The sequence below is a fragment of the Podarcis bocagei genome (assembly GCF_964188305.1).
Source record: "Podarcis bocagei genome assembly, chromosome: 6".
Taxonomy (NCBI): Eukaryota; Metazoa; Chordata; class Lepidosauria; order Squamata; family Lacertidae; genus Podarcis; species Podarcis bocagei.
Genome location: NC_138130.1, coordinates 88,521,036 through 88,537,849, shown reverse-complemented (window position 1 = coordinate 88,537,849; position 16,814 = coordinate 88,521,036). Strand labels below are relative to the sequence as shown.

At 42.7% G+C, this 16,814-nt stretch overlaps 1 protein-coding gene and 1 long non-coding RNA gene across 9 annotated transcripts in view; one reads left to right on the top strand and one right to left on the bottom strand.

The window, feature by feature from the left end:
* YAP1 (Yes1 associated transcriptional regulator) overlaps positions 1-16,814 on the top strand; it is a 78,786-nt gene that overhangs the window by 27,829 nt on the left and 34,143 nt on the right. For 4 of the 8 annotated variants that reach the window (XM_081197669.1, XM_081197667.1, XM_081197670.1 and 1 more), the window contains exons 3-4: positions 10,174-10,289; positions 15,010-15,123. In XM_081197669.1, coding sequence (XP_081053795.1) covers positions 10,174-10,289; positions 15,010-15,123 — 230 coding nt within the window. The remainder of the gene's footprint in view (positions 1-10,173; positions 10,290-15,009; positions 15,124-16,814) is intronic. The other 4 variants (XM_081197673.1, XM_081197671.1, XM_081197674.1 and 1 more) reach the window with 1 other exon arrangement.
* On the bottom strand, positions 9,310-15,792 carry LOC308588984. Its single transcript, XR_014008994.1, has 2 exons — positions 15,531-15,792; positions 9,310-10,286 (listed from the first exon to the last, which is right to left on the bottom strand). It is a non-coding gene; the product is annotated as an uncharacterized lncRNA (long non-coding RNA).

The window sequence follows — 16,814 nt, the reverse complement described above, 5'->3', positions numbered from 1 at the left end:
ATTTATACCTCACCCTCACAGTGCATTTGCATAGCTCATAGTGGTTTATAACAACAACTGTCCTATTTTCTTTTTTTAAAAACCAAGCATAAAAACAAAAATTCTCAAATATAAACGTACCACGTAAAAATAAACGGTCCAGTAAGACCAATGCTTGCCAACTTTTTAACCTGTTGGTAAAAACCAATTCGAGAGAAACCAAATGGATCTTCCAGGATCAGATATTCCAAACTCTGGGAACAGTCTCTGAGACTCAAAGTATGCGCCAGCCCCAGGCAGTACAGTGGTACCTCGGGTTAATAACTTAATTCGTTCTGGAGGTCCATTCTTAACCTGAAACTGTTCTTAACCTGAGGTACCACTTTAGCTAATGGGGCCTCCCACTGCCGCTGCGCTGCTGCCACGCGATTTCTGTTTTCATCCTGAAGGAAAGTTCTTAACCTGAGGTACTATTTCTGGGTTAGCGGAGTCTGCAACCTGAAGCGTCTGTAACCTGAAGCATCTGTAACCCGAGGTACCACTGTACATGGAGATGGGCCTCTTCTGTAGATCATAGGAAGTGGACAGGATGATAGTTTTCTTGGTTCTAAGCCATCTAGATCTTTATAGGCAATAAGATTTTAATTGTATGGTCCTGGCAAACAAAATGGCATCCGGCACATCTGCTGCAGAACAGGTATATTATTATCCCATCAGTGAGCATCCACTAATGTTTTTGACTAGCTGGAAGTTTCTGAAGACTCTTCAAGTAAAATTCACTGCATCTGAATTTAAATAAGGCATGTTATTGTGGCCAGGTTTGATTTTTCTCAGGATCAAGCACAATCTAAGCTGTGCAAAGGCACCCATGAACAGTGTTCGAAACTCCCATTGTTATAGGTGTGTTTTGTGACAGGAATTTCATTAATGTGAGCAGCTTCTGAGCTCTGGACGCAGTATTGCACATAAGATTTCAGATTAAAACTGTGACTGCTGGAAAGAAAAGAGGACCTTTTTTCTGCCTCCCCACTTCCAGCCACTCTCTGAAGACTGGAGAAGGGACCCTCCTAAGAATATTAGGGGGGCAGGCAGGTGAAGTATGGTTATATTTTCTTTTTTTGCAGTCTTCAGATAAGTCCTAGACCATGTGAAAAATGAACATAAGATTTTAGCTGCAGTTCATTCGTTTTCAGCTTTCTATTCTTCTTATAAAAAATAGTGCCTACATACTCTGTTGTGGTGCCCATAACCTAGGTTTAAGGTGTCATTTAGCTCCTAGCTTTCATATCTCAGTTTCCATGAACATAGCATAAAGATGCAAAGTTAGATTCAGGAGTACCCACAAACTGCAAGCCCTATTCCTTTGTTTTCCAAGGGGAGTGCTGCCCCATCCAAAACAGGCTGAATCCCTATTCCAGAGTCTTGCATTTGTCTTCAAATGGAGCACCTTTTCTGGATTAAACTTCACTCCACCTTGAGTCTGTTACTACCTCCAGACGGCCTTTGGCAGGTCCCCTGATATCTGATTGAGAAAAAGAAGTGCGTGTCGTAGAATTGTATACAGTTGGAAGGGACCGTAAGGGCCATTCAGTCTGAACCCTTGCAGTGCAGGAATCTTTTGCCCAATGTGGGGCTTGAACGCACGGCCCTTAGATTAAGAGTCTCATGCTCTACTGACTGAACTGTCCCAGGAGCAGGGCTTTTTTTTTCTAGAAAAAGAGGTGCCAAAGTTGTTGAGCTCGCCCCTAAAAAAGCTTATCTTCTTTGTGTGCTTGTGCCACCTCAGCAATGCCACAATGATCGCCATGCCGGCCGCAGCATCCGCTGCACAACACAAAGCGCCGTGATGACGGCAGCCTCCATTGTTCAACACAGAGCACTGTGCTGCCCACCTCTTCTGGCACGCAGCCCCCAGCGACGGGGTGCCGGAACTCCGTTCCGGTGAGTTATGGCTGAAAAAAAGCCCTGCCCAGGGGTTATTCGCACATTGATAACATCCCAGATTCCTGTACAATTCCTCTCCACTGGGAATGTTAAGAAGCATGAGGAACAGAACTGGTCCTTGTGGGGTGCCAGTGACATCAAACGGGACCCCTCCAGCAGCATCCCCTGGAAAAGACCTTCAAGAAAGTACTAGAACTGAATAATGTTGTGCCTGAAGCTTATCCTAGCCCGAGTGATTCAGAAGGTTATCATGGTCAATTGTATTAAACTCTATTGAGGAGTCCAGCAGACCCAACAGGGATGTGCTCCCCTTATTTGGCCCTTGGCGTGGATCTGCAATTAGTGAGAGACATTTCCCCCCACCCTTCTTTCTCTTGCATGAAAGAGCAAAATTGTCTGACAATTCATGGCTTCATCTATGTGCAGGGTTAATGGATATGCATGTAACCTGACTTGCAATGAATTTTTTTTAATTGAAGTGCCTTAATGGTAACTGTGGTGTAAGTTTGTTTTTTTTAAAATCATTTAAAGCAGTTTCCCCTGTCCCATTTCCAGAACTAATTCATCACGTTACATGCATTCAGCATTCTATGCCTGCTGGAGTTGGGAGGCCCTGTGCGGCATCAATTCCTTCCTCTTTTGGGGCAGTGATACCCCGAAGAAGGAGTATATGGAGACACTAGGATTCCCTAATGCAGGTTGTGCCTTGGAAATCCATCACGGGTCACCATGTCCCAGAAATCTCAGTCCCTTCCCTGAGTCCAGACTGACTAGGGAAACGGGAGGATCAACTGCTCTTGCTAGGAAGTCATATTAACTGGGCAATCCTGAAGGTGGCAAAGAGAATGTCTGTTCATTGTTCTGCAAGCTGACTCAGGGAAAACTGGGTGACGTTGTGCCCAAGTACTTATTGCACTACACTAATCGAAGTGGTTGTGGGATTTCTTTCTATTCTTATGAAACTTGTGGACCAGTAAGACAAGTACTTAAGTTTGATTCAAGGAGTCATCATCTCCTTGCTATTGCTACCTATTGTTCTGGCCTCTGATGCAGGATCCTCCTTTTAATCTCACTTCTGATTTCTCCTTGTTGTGCTGCATCTACCTGTTGGTTGCTTTACTCAGCACACCTTCTGCCAGTCCAGTTATTTCTCTTACATTTGTGTTCATTCCTGCAGCCCAGTCACTATTCTCCTTTGCTCTCATTTTTCCTCTTCTCATCTCTCTTTTCCTGGCTTGACCCCCAGTTGGCTGCAAACTGCTATGACTTTGCTATAGTAGACTGCCTTGTTCCTGTTCTCTGCCAAGTGTATCAACGCTGCCCGTGATCCTGCAAATACGGTTTATCTATCCCTAGATGTGTGTGCTGCAGGTATCGACATTCACTGAACTCTTGGTAAAGAAAGACAGAATTACATTTAAGGTCCCAAGGCCATCCCAGGAGCTGTGAATGTACAGGGGATTCAGTCTTTCTGAGTTATTGAGATGCCCCCACCCAGTGACAACAACAGTTTAAATTCTTGGTATTTCCCATTATTATTATTTTTTACAAAAATGGCATGTTTATTCTAATGTAGTTTGGGAAAAAATGAACTTTTATTTTTTTTAAAAAAAAAACAATAACAATGAAGTAATAAATATGCAACTTGTTAATCATTAGTTCTTGGAGAGGGAAAAGAGCCCATTAATGCTTAACTTTAGTTGGAATTGTGCCATAGATAAGTTTCTTCATTTTGCCCTTGTGAACCTAGGTTTACTACCCTGGTTATAAATAGGCTAATGATTTCCAAGCTATTTTAAAGGCGATGCCTTTCCTGTTCTAGGCATAGTAAATATTTAAAGTGTAATTGTTTAATCTTTGCTTCCAGATATTCACAACTCTAGATAGAGGGGTGTGCTTATCAATACGTCAATGAACTTTCGGTTGAGAATTCCTCAATGTCTATTTTGCTACATTTGGTAGTGTGATAAAAACTGACTTCCTGCCTATTGGCTGTGGCATTAATAATTGTAGTCTTTCATTCATATATTTTCACTGTAACGAGTTGCAACTTTGTGTTGACAATTCTGAAAATAGACAAGAGTGAACATGCAAACAGCGTAACCCAAACAAGAGATCATACATTTTTGTGTGAGGAACTGTGGAAAGATTAGCTGACAATAAAGCATTGTCCGGAGAGTCAATTAAGCGTGTAGGTTTAGCAAGCTTGGGAACAAGCCCTAGCATGTGACTTTATAAATAACAATTTCACAACAAACATAGGCTTGGTAAGTGGGCCATAAATCTGAGCAGTCAGCCTGCTGAGCATTTTAAATGCCAGCCTTGCCATTGCATTATTTTGAATTGACTGCTGGCGAGAAAATTAAGGAGAGCTGGAGTTGAGCTAAAAAACTATTCTGTTGTCAAAGCCATCTTTTGCATCGTTCTGCTTCATGGATTCAGCCTATACTGCTTGCTTGTTTCCATAAAGGGAAATGGGGTCATTGGGTTAAAAACAAAAACCCACAATACAAAGGATTCATATACAGGAAAAAGAACTGCAGGGCTGTGGAATGCAACAGGTGGCATATCTCCCCTGACACAGCAATGCAGCTTTGATTGTAGAAGTGGTTGTGCGCCCTAATCTTCCCCAGAATTTTCTGCTCCAAGCAAGAGGAGGAATACAAAGGGGTAAGCACATTTTATGAAGAAATCGATCTGGATATGAAAAGAAATGATACTCTGTCACACATACAGGTGGCCAGAGGGAGACTCAGAGAAAGGCTTCCTACAATCATAGAATCATAGAAATGTAGAGTTGGAAGGGACCCCAAGGGTCATCCAGTCCAGCCCCCTGCAATGCAGGAATCTCAGCTAGAGCATCCATGACAGATGGCCATCCAACCTCTGCTTAAAAACCTTCAAGGAAGGGGAGTCAGCATCCTCTGGTTTTCTCCAGTATTGTGGTCAGAAGAACGTGCGGAGACGGCATTCTTCTGGCCAAGGATGGCTGGTCAGCTTGGGCAAGTGGGCACAGCCACCCCTGAAATCCCAGAACCCCAAGGACAGAAGAGCTCAGTCCCTCCTGCCTCTCGCCCACCCTTGTTAATTTTTTTCACTCTCAGGGTAAATGAATCTTTACATCAAACAAGACTGGCTAGTCTGCCAGCCAGAAGCAACACTCTTGCTGATTCCCATGCCTCCACTACCTCACATGTTCATTGATAAAATCAGCTCTGTATCTCTGGGACCAGTTTTTAGTCTCTGGCCAATAAGCATTCAAAGAGCAATCAGTGTGTGTTGCTAAGTCCCACCTCTGGCAGCGGGGGGGGGGGGAGGGGGAGGAGGCGTGGCAGGACAACCGGGGAAACATAGTCAACTTGCTTGGAGCTACACTCCCCTGCTAATCCTTTCTCTCCTGCCTCCACCAATTGTTAACATTCAGAAGGTCACAAAGTTTAGCAAAGAGATCATCAGTGCCCCCAACCAATTCAAGTTGCAGCGTTTTCCAATCTTCTGCACATTTTTTTAAGAAAGTGAGTGAGTCAGGCTGCAGCTTGCTTTTACACTTGCATAATTTTGTTATGCCTAAACAATATGTGTGTGTGAAAGAAAGAGGACTAGGAGGAGCTGGAATAGGAGATGAAAAATAATATCAGTGAGTAAGTCTCTTTATTTAATTTTTTTGTTAATGACAGGCCAGAGGTGAACACAGTGTGCAGAGGTGGGGAGTGGGTGCTTATCAGCATGCGCCCCAAGCTTTTCTTCTCCTCCTCCCCTTAATATCCCTTTCTTTGCTGGCTGTAGCCGCAAAAAAACAAAACAAAAAACAAAAATTAAACGTAGCAAGAGGACAAAAGAAACATGGCTAGTCTGGTGTGACTATTGATTATACAAATAACAAGGGATATGGTAAAACAGTAGCCTCGCCATTCCCATAAATTCTCATTGTTATTGATACAAAATAACTTTTTATTTATGGTCACCAAGCTAAGCAATACATATTACAATACATCATTTCATATACAGTGGTACCTCGGGTTAAGAACTTAATTCGTTCTGGAGGTCCTTTCTTAACCTGAAACTGTTCTTCACCTGAGGTACCACTTTAACTAATGGGGCCTCCCACTGCTGCCGTGCCACCGCCGCGTGATTTCTGTTCTCATCCTGAGGTAAAGTTCTCAACCCGAGGTACTACTTCCGGGTTAGCGGAGTCTGTAACCTGAAGTGTTTGTAACCCGAGGTACCACTGTATGTAATGACTAATAATTTTGGTTATCTACACTTTTGACACAACTTTGTTGATATATTCAGAAATGTTTATCTGAGTGTTCTTGCTTCATTTTTTTGTTTTTAATGCTATGTAATTATTGCATGTCAAACGCTCTTAATGTGTGTGTGTGTGTGTGTGTGTGTGTGTGTGTGCGCAACCATGTTGATAGCTTGAAGATGAAAATGAATAAAAACTATGTTACCAAAAATAATAATAATGGTAATATGGTTGAAATAAAGTGTTAAGTTGTGGGTGAACATATCAGACGACACAGCGATTCTTCAAATAGCTCTTGTTTATTCAGAGGCCAGAACAGAACTGAGCTGAAGGGTTCAGTCAGCCTGCTTATATATAGAGCTCCAGTACACATAATTGTAACAACTTTCTAAAACTATCCAATCACTGAACGTCACTTGCAATCCCCTTATTTGCATAACTATCTACAGTATCCCCCTGCTGGCCCAGGGTGAGAACTTCAGTACATAACATAAAAGTCAGTTGAGAATGGACCTTTAGATAAGGTAAAGGACCCCTGACAGTTAAGTCCAGTTGTTAACGACTCTGGGGTTGCGGCGCTCATCTCGCTTTACTGGCCAAGGGACCCATTGCTTGTCTGCAGACAGCTTCCAGGTCATGTGGCCAGCAGTGGCGAAACCAGAGCAGTGCACGGAAACGCCGTTTACCTTTCCACCAGAGTGGTACTTGCACTTTGACATGCTTTCGAACTGCTAGGTTTGCAGGAGCTTGGACTGAGCAATGGGAGCTCACTCTGTCGCGGGATTTCAAACCGCCGACCTTCCGATCGGCAAGCCCAAGGGACTCAGTGCTTTAGACCACAGCGTCACCCGTGCCCCCCGTTTAGATAAGAGAGGGTTACTATTCAGGAGCTAGAGAGCCCCAGTTAATCTGGTCAGTATTTTGAGCATAGCTACTTGTACTGTTTCCTAGTAGACCTCCATGCTGTTTCCTGAACCCTGATTTGCCTAGCAAAGCATTGTAAAGGGGAGCAGCCTGTGCAGTTAGCTGCAGAGGTATCCAAATCCCCCTACAACTTAGCTGGGAGTCTCTTGTAGCAAAAACAATCAAAAAGTCTAATGGCACCCTTTAAAGACTAACCTATTTATTATAGCATAAGCTTTCATGGACTCAAGCCTGCATCTGATGAAGTGGGATTGAGTCCATGGAACCTTATGCCAAAAACAATTTGTTAGTCTTCAAGGTTCCACAAGATTCTTCAATTGTTAGAAATAGTGGTAAACGATAGCTTGAGTATATGCCTGCTTTTCTCCCTATGCATTTCTAGTCATCTCTTCCTAGTGTGTTTTAAGGCCCACTACCTAGCACTTATTTCTTGCTCACTGAATAAATGTGTTGTTTCAAAAGTCATGAAACTTCTTAACCTCTCAATGCTCTGTTCTTTCCTCTCTAAAAGAAGTTGGTTATGGAAACTGTAACATGAGACATAAGCCGAGTAGGGAGCCAGAGATTTGCCTCTGAAGAACAGTCTTTACTAAAGGAGTGGGAGCCAAACTCTTTGTAAACAGCACAAAGCAGGCAGTCCAAAATATTTAATTTGGCTCTAGAGGGATCAGGGAGAAATTGCTGATACGTTTTGCCACAAATGTACATTCGCTTCATCAGTTGCTCTAACTTTTTAGTATTATTTTTTCAAAAGCTTTATTGTGATCTGAGCTTCTTTTTCCACTGTGTGTGTGAGAAAGAAGGGAGGGCGGGGATTAGTTGTTATTTTAATGGATGTTTATTAAAAGAGGATTGGAAAAATAATCTAAAACTTTCGGCACTCCCTCTTCATGAAGACTTAAACATGAAATTATCTAAAGCTGAACTAAGAAAGATCATTGTGCACTCAGAAGTCTGTTTGACCATGTTGAAATAGCTAAATAAATAAGTAAATCTGAAAGTTTGGCCAGGATAGTTTTTTGGCTCTGAATAGCAGTGACTTGTCTGACAAATCTATGTGTTGCCAGATGTGCACAAACATGCCCACTGCCTTACCGAATTGTGCTTGCACTTTTTGTTTATCAGTATGTTCAATACATGAACAACTTTTGAGTGGCCTTGCTATGGCAGTAATAATAAAAATTGGAGGTTTTCAACCTTTTTGAATCCATGGCTCCCTTGACAATCTACATTCTTTCTGTGGCACCCCTGTGGGGCTCAGGAGCCCGGTTATGTCACCCCTTGCCTGTAGAGCTGGCAGCCCCTCACCCTTTTTCAAACACCCTCCTTTGTGGAGTGTTCTCTCAGCCTCCTCCCCTCTCTTTTGGGAGTCCTTTGGGCAGCTGCAGCTGCCGCCCCTGGTCTCTGAGCTGCACCCCCCTACACCAAAGAGAGGTGTCTCCTCACACTGCCCCACAGGGGCCTGGGAAGCACCCCCTAGCCAGCCCTAGAGACACCATTTGCCTGGGGAGCTTTTAGCCAGGGCTGCTGCAACAAACAGCCATGCAAGCCTTTGGGAGGCAGAGACACAAGAATGCATCAGAGGAGGGAGGGAAGGAAAGAGGGTCAGAGGCCAGTGTTTACCGCGGCACCCCTGACCACCATTCAGGCACCCCGAGGTGCCACGGCATACTGGCTGAAAACCAATGATCTAAATAAATGTGCTTGTCTGCAAACCACTACAAACTAAAATGGTTATCTAAAGCACAAAAAAGTTCAAGAACCATGCTGTCTTGTTTCCATTCCTGTGGGGCTTATCTAAAATGTGTGCCCAAAATGGCTAAAAATCACAAATGTACTAAATGGAACAGAGGACTGTGGGTTGCAGCAGCATTACTATTGGCCCAAAAGCATTTGGTGAAAGAAAGCTTAAGCTGATTGGGCAAAAGGGAAAAAAAAGGTGTGTGTGTATGTAGAGAATGGAGGCAAGGAAATGAAACTTAGTTTGTGTCTGTGTACACTGGTGTCATCTTTTCCTGGCCTTCTCCTCAGGCGGGTTGCCTGTGATGCAACAGGCACGCACATGTTCCAGAGAATGACAACTGGCTCATTAGAGCAGTCTGATATCTAATCCCAAGTGCATTTCTCTGCTGTTTGTGTTCCTGGAATTCTGAGTAAGCAGATTTGAGGAAGTGGAAATGAAGCAGGTAGCAAAAACACACTTTAAAGGCGGGTTGGGAGGAAGCAACTTTTATGCATGAGTTAGCTTGCCTTGTTGGTAGCAGATTCATTGTAATTGGGCAGTTGCATAACAACAAAACATTACTAATATTTAGGTGAAATGTGACTAGCCTCCCCACCGCCCTGTGAAAATAGTTAGGTTTTTGTGTCATCCAAAATAATACTGTTCTTTTTGGATACCTATCTATAAACAGTTACTTGCCCCCCCCCCCCTTTTCATGGTTAAATTTATATTTGGAAAAATCTTTTTATATAAGAATGCTAATTATACTCCCTGTTACCATTGGAAGCATGGAAACATGTCAAAGATGGTCATCCCTCAGCTGACTGCATTCAGAATTGATGTTGTCTCCTGTAGTCCCCATCCTTGTGTAGCCCTCTAGTTTTAGCTGACTCCCCTGACAATTTTTGTCCTTACGCCAAAGCAGCTGGAACCTGTATTGTTTGACAGCAGACCCACATGTTATGGCGGAGGTCCGAAGAGCCACTTTAGACATGCCCCTCTTGCAGACTTTCCGGTGAGGTTGTTTCTGGCCTTTAAACAGCAGACCCTCCCATGCCATACCACAAATTTGTATTACAAGATGCTCCTGTTTCAAAAACAGTTCATTATATGCCATGGGAACCTGCTGTTGGTGGAGCACTCAAGCCAAATGCCTGTTGGGTATGTTGAACTATGCAGTTTTTTTAGATGCTAGCCCATGCCTCCAATGATTGGGGCTATTCTTTGTGAAGAACAAATCATCTGATACTCCTTTTGTGCGGCCTCATGTTTTGGTGCTTTCTTTTCCAGTTACTTGTAACCTTGAGTATTGCAATAGCATGTTGTCTAAATTCCTCGTTCTGTTTTGTCTCAGTCACATTGATCAGACAACAACATGGCAGGATCCAAGGAAGGCCCTCCTTTCTCAGATGAATGTTACAGCTCCCACAAGTCCTCCGGTGCAACAGAGCATCATGAATTCAGCAACTGGTAAGGAGAAATCAACAAAATCTTCAATGAAGTTGCGTCAAGCAGTTTTGTATTTCACAGTGAAAAGTTATGCGTTGCTGAAGTGCAGTCTGTCATTACTACATATGCTTCAATTCCTAAATAGTTTATGTCCCATATAATTGCTATATACTGATGCTTCCACCGAGGAGGTAGAACACCCAATTAAAAATAATACAGATTTGTATAATTAACAAGGGACCCACTGTACTTCCAAGATAGAGAAGTGAGATGAAACTGTTTCTTTTGAAATATTCAAGTCTGCTTTTAAACAGTATCAAAGTTCATATGCTGCTCGAGTTACTACATGTTAGTCAACATAACCCCTTGTCTTGTTTTTCTCTCTCTTCCTCTTAAATCTTTTCTGCCTTTTTCTGCCTTCATTTTTATTACAATCGTGATGTATTTCTCTCCTATCTGGTGTGATTTCATGGTGTTTTCCCTAACATTTGGCTCATGCAAAACCTTTTGAAAAAGTCAACACTGCTTTGTTCAATCCCTTTTTTGGGAAGTGGCTCAGTAACTGCACAACCCATTCTTGCCTATGACAATCGATCTCTCATTCAAAAAAAGCCAGTGGTCCTCCTCTACAGGCATTACTTTAAAACATGGCACTAATTAAAATGCTAGGTCTGGCTCCCTCCTGTTGCAGTTTCTGTCACTTTCCAATTCATGGAGGTTGACTGAAGTGGGGAACCAGCTCTAAACTCTTGAGACATGTGCCATGCAGCTACAGGCCCTTAACCTATGCTAGTCCTTCAGCTGCCTGAATGCCAGATGGGGAACAGTTGTGGTGATTGTATATAGGTGCAGTGTTAAGATGAGTTCCCTGTTCCATGCTGATTCTTTGTTGGAAAGACAGAGCAAAGCAACTTTCCTTGCCATTGCTTTTCTTATTGTATACCCACTTCTTGCTTTATCTAAACCAGGGGTGGGAAACCAATTGGCCTCTAGATGTTGTTGGACTCCAGTTCCCATCAGACTCACTGAGTAAGCCAATAGACAGAAACAATGAGAGTTGTAGTCCAACGATATTTGGAGGGCCTTAGGTTCTCCATCCCTAGTCCAAACAAGCTCTCAGGGGTACTGTAGCTCTGAATTCTGTGCTAGCTATTTTGTATATTATTGAGTTACACAACTGCATTTTTAAAACTTGAACACCTGGCTTCTCGGATGTGAAATTGCATGGCTTTAATAAAGATTACAGATGGATCACATAACATTGGATGGTGACTTTTAAGAGCTCAGATTATGTAGGAATTGTCACTTTCTGCAGCTTTAATTTTTGTAGTTTATGCTAGTCCTTCAGCTGTCTGAATGCCATATGGGGAACAGTTGTGGTGATTGTACATAGGTGCAGTGTTAAGATGAGTTCCCTGTTCCATGCTGATTCTTTGTTGGAAAGACAGAGCAAAGCAACTTTCCTTGCCATTGCTTTTCTTATTGTATACCCACTTCTTGCTTTATCTAAACCAGGGGTGGGAAACCAATTGGCCTCTAGATGTTGTTGGACTCCAGTTCCCATCAGACTCACTGAGTAAGCCAATAGACAGAAACAATGAGAGTTGTAGTCCAACGATATTTGGAGGGCCTTAGCTTTAATTTTTGTAGTTTATCAAAAGTAATGATGGTGGTTGCAACTTTTCATGTGATGATTGAAGTGGGAAGTTGGGCATGGATGAGAGAGCAACTGGAAATTTTTGGGGGAGGCCTACTGCAATGACACATTTGGTACTGTGTTTGATTGTGTTGTGGGAGGGGAGGCACACTTGCAGCCACAACAAAAGATCAAATTGAGAATCAGTCAATTACTCTATCCACCAAAAGGTGGGGGGGGGCAAAGTTATGATTTTTCTTCCCTTTCAAAGTCCTCAGTTGGGAAGTGGTGATGCTTCTGAAAGGCTGCATGGTAGTCTTGATTCAGTGTGTGTGTGTGTGTGTGTGTGTGTGTGTGTGTGTGTGTGTACAGTAATGCATATTGCTAATTCCTTTGGTTAATAATAATAGCTACTAAGTGGCTTGCCTGGAGTGAGATACTTATAAGTATCAAAGAACATGGAAAGAGCATGACGCATGGGTATTGGGGTGAATGGAAGGGGACAAGAGTCATAACAGTGTTAAACTACCCCAGATGTAGCTGCAGCCACAATGACAAAATGTAGTCCACTCATTTTGTGCAGTGTGATTCTGTGTCTCCACTTGCAACGAGCAGAATTTGTTCCAAAAATGGGCAATATTGCAGCAGCCAGTGATACGTCCTGCACTTGCAAACTCCTGTTGGTAGAGACCCACCATTGGGTCTGGTTTAGTAAAAGCTGGCATAAATATAGCTTGTTTTCAAATCTCGTGGCATACTTTCTGCTTTGCCTACGGCCCTACGCTATTTATGCAAGGGATTTATGCTGCTTTGAAAGTGGAACAGGAGCAAACTATGTTTCTGCTACCTTTGTTTTCCTGTGCCTTCTTTTATTACACACCTATGCATTTTTTGAAGAAGGTGGGAGTTTTTACAATGTATGCACTGTGGAAATCCTGGTGGAGTGTCCAGGATAAAATACTGGATGTGTCCGAATTCATCCTTAGCAATGCAACTTATTAAGTAATCTTGGGCTGGCCATTATCTTTTAAAAATAAAAATAACGAGAAATCCTGATTGCTAAAATACTTCCTGTCCATGTACATAGTGCTTTGCAGCATGAGCTAAAATAGGTCCTGGCCCTGGTGGCTTTCAGTCCAAGAGTTGACAGCTGAAAGAGAACAGGGGGGTATAAGAAGAGCCAGCTGAATTAAACCAAGAGCTAATTTAGTTCCGAATTCTGTTCTCACAGTGTCTAACCAGATGCCCATGGAAAGCCAACAAGCAGTATATGAGTGTGATAGCCCGCTGCGTTTCATGATCCCCAGAGGCTGGTGTTCAGAGGCCTATGGGAGGCCCACAAGCAGGACATGACTGCAGCATCATTTTTCTCACTTGCAATTCCTAGCAGTTGGCTTTCAGAGGCATACTGCTTCCAATGATGGAAGTAGTAGTACAAAGCCATAGCATCATCATCAAACTTGATTACTTCACTGCAAACTCCTAATTCCGAATCCTTTTTAAAGCAAGTTAGAAAGCACTGGTCCCAGTGGAGTTCCTTGCAGAACCCCATTTCCTACAGCCTTCCAATTTGAGAGGCCTACTGGATCCTCTCATCCAGATGTTTGTTGACATCCTCCAGATGTTTGTTGACAGTCTAGAACATGGGGGGGCAGGTACTTAGATTTTGTTGAAATTGGGTGAATGGAGGGTCAAGAACAGCTTCATGGACAATGTAGATTTTGAAGGGAAGTAGATGACACCAGAAAATCTAGGAGGGATTTCAGGGCATAAAAGGCAGCAATGGATAATAAGAGGAAAGAGAGAAGGAAACCTTCAGGCTGCTGAGGGAGGATAAGAACTGGAGGTGCAAAAATGGTGGGCATGGCGGTATCTGAGTTATTGTGAAATACAATTTTTACCCCCTTCCTTTTGAGTGTTGTGGAAAGGCAGCGTAATGTATTACTAATAAACTTTCCTCTTTAACGTACTCTTCAAATCTCTCCATATGTGCTATCTTGGGTGGTCCTTCCTAACTTAAGACTTCATTCTCTCTGCTTAGTGGGTGAGCAACACTGAAAGCCTATTAGTTAACCCTCTTCACTTTCTACTTCATATGCATACATTTACATAATTAATGGGCGTATTTGGAATTTGCATTGGAGAGAAGTGGAGCATGTTGTGCTTCTGTGATATTTTGATGCTGAACATTAGCTCACTGCTCATTAAGATGGGACACTGAAGAAAAATAGAACATTGCTGTTTCCCGCCAATAAACAAATGCTTCTATGATTAACAGTCTACATAGTTATTTTAGTGTACAAAATGCATCACGGTTTCTAGTTCATCTATGCTCTTGTCAGTCCTGAAAGAAGTGGGTGATCACTGTTTCCATTCTATAGATAGTAACGGAGAAAGTATCTGGCAGGGCATCTTATCTAGTGAGTCTCTGACTGTGGTCTACTCAGCCCAAGTCCATCTTAGTATGGCCCATACTGGCCTGCACTGAGTCCAGGAGAAAATACAGGAGCCGCTAATAGCCTGCCTGCTACAGTGTCGTAACACTTTTTGCAACCCCCCTAATGACTCCACAAATTGCCAGCCAACTCACATTCTTTAAAAATGAAGTGCAACATATGGGGAATCATTTAGAAACACTAAACAAGGGCACAAAGGAAGCCAAAAGTAGATCCTAAACGCTTCTGGAATATTGAATGTTCAGCTGCTCCTAAAAGGCGATAAAGGAGAAACAAAGACAGAAATAGTTGCTTTATACATACAAACTATGAGGACTTTGGGCCCAGAGACTAGTCTCCTGCATGTGTATTTACCACCACCTGCGTTACATCTTGGGAATAGGGCAAATTTTGAGCAAATAAAAAATAGGGTGAACTCTGGGGTAGTTTGAGATTTTTCACTCCAGATGCGCAAAACGAATGTGTTACTATAACACAGCATCTTTCTCTGTCCCCCACACCTCCAGAGCTACTAGAGACTGAAACTATTAGTTTCATGTGTGCTGTGTGCTGTGTAAATCATTTTTGGGGGTTCTTAATAAAAATTGGCTAACTTTTTCAGTAGGGGCAAAGCAGAGCCTACTATGAATTGCTTCCTTCTGTGTTACAGGCCCGCTCCCTGATGGATGGGAACAAGCCATGACCCAGGATGGAGAAATTTACTACATAAACCATAAGAACAAGACCACATCTTGGCTAGATCCAAGGCTTGACCCACGCTTTGGTAAAAGTTCCTCTCACTTAAGACTCTTTTTTTTTTGTTTCCCCTCCCTTAAGACACCTTTGTACTTAGGTAAATATAACATATATTTTTTCCTTTTTACTGGCTACCTGTAGCCAAAGACTTGGCTAAGTATTTCAGATTAATTTCTAAAATTCACCCCCACCTATCTCCGTACCTCATGTCTCTTTAACTGTCTTGTGCCTCTGCCCACTTCTGTTAACACATAACACTCCCGTCCCTAGACAGTGGGATAGATTTTCCCCCAGTGTCCTCCTCTCATTGACACTACCAGCCCACCACATTTGAGTTTCCTGCAGCCTCCTTCCCACCCCTTCCTCAGATTCTTGTATTGTAGGCTCCTTGAATAATATGTTGCATCTTTACAATGTTTGACATGCTTTACTTACGCTGACAATTGTTATAACGATTCTGTAAGGTTAGCCTAATGATGCCCATAGAGGGCTTAGGCTGCTTAGTTCAGGGAAACAATTTGACCCAGAATTATTCTAGTTCATGGCTTGGTCTTCAAGCTTCTATCTACACTAGCTTTATACACTAAAGGGATTAGAGACAGCTGATCTGCCTCATGAGTCCTCTTTCCACTCAGCTTTTCAGCCTTTACTTTTCCTTGAAGTAAATCCCCCTCAATTTCTCAGGACTTGATCTTCCAAGCACCTCTGATTCAGTCCCTTATGCTAATCAATGCATGCATTTGCTTTTCCATGGCTGATTTCCCACTCCTTACACAGCAACAACATTGCAAGCACGTGACTGTCCCTTCTTCTCAGCAAGTAGGACTGTTGTGAACATTCTGTGATGTCACAATGCCTCAGCCAATGGTTGGCATCCAAGGTTAGATTACAGGTGGCAACCGCTTTAATGCCAAGGTTCTGGATTTTATAGGATCTTTGTCTTAAGGGTTGCCCGTTTTTGTTGCACTCATGGGTTTACTTGGCAGTAGAAGTACTTGCCATCTAATTGTCCGCATTAATATAAAATCGTCATTATTTTTTCTTTGCTATGCCAGCAAAACTTGTTTTATAACTTGCATTTTTATAAACCTTGCACTATAGTTTGCTGTAATGATCAATGGGAGAACCCCTCAGCAGATACATAATGCATAAAGCTTTGGAAACTTGTTTATAGCAAAGAACTGGGTGCACTGTAGTGTTTGTTCCAAATCTAGCAACACACGAGTGTTGTCTCTTCTTATCTGTTGGCATGGTTGAGAGATCCAGGCATGCCCTTTTACAAAGCATGGTGGCTGAACAGCTGTGAAGGATGCTGAAATACTTGGTGAATAAGGGATTATTCGCCTGGGGCTGGGGAGTGGAAGGGAGTGGGTGGGTAACAGGGCAGCAAACCATGTTTGCAACCATGCTTTTTGGCGATCAATTTTACGTAGGCCATTTAGAGAGCTGCCATATTTGAAAAAGTAAAAGCCAGGACACCCCAAAAGTTGATGATCTTTTTCTTACAAAAACATGATTTTTTGATTGACCTGCCTAAGATCCAGGGCCAAGCGCCACCTTTTGGATATCCCCCCCCACGTCAATTCCTTTAGAATTCGTCTATGTGGTCCTTTTGGTTTCATTTTCTGTCTTCCTGTAGCTTATTGGGAAATCAGAACTTGAAACCAGCTTCCTGAAGGAGCGGTTTCTAATGACTTGAAAGTAAACTTTTTAGTTTCA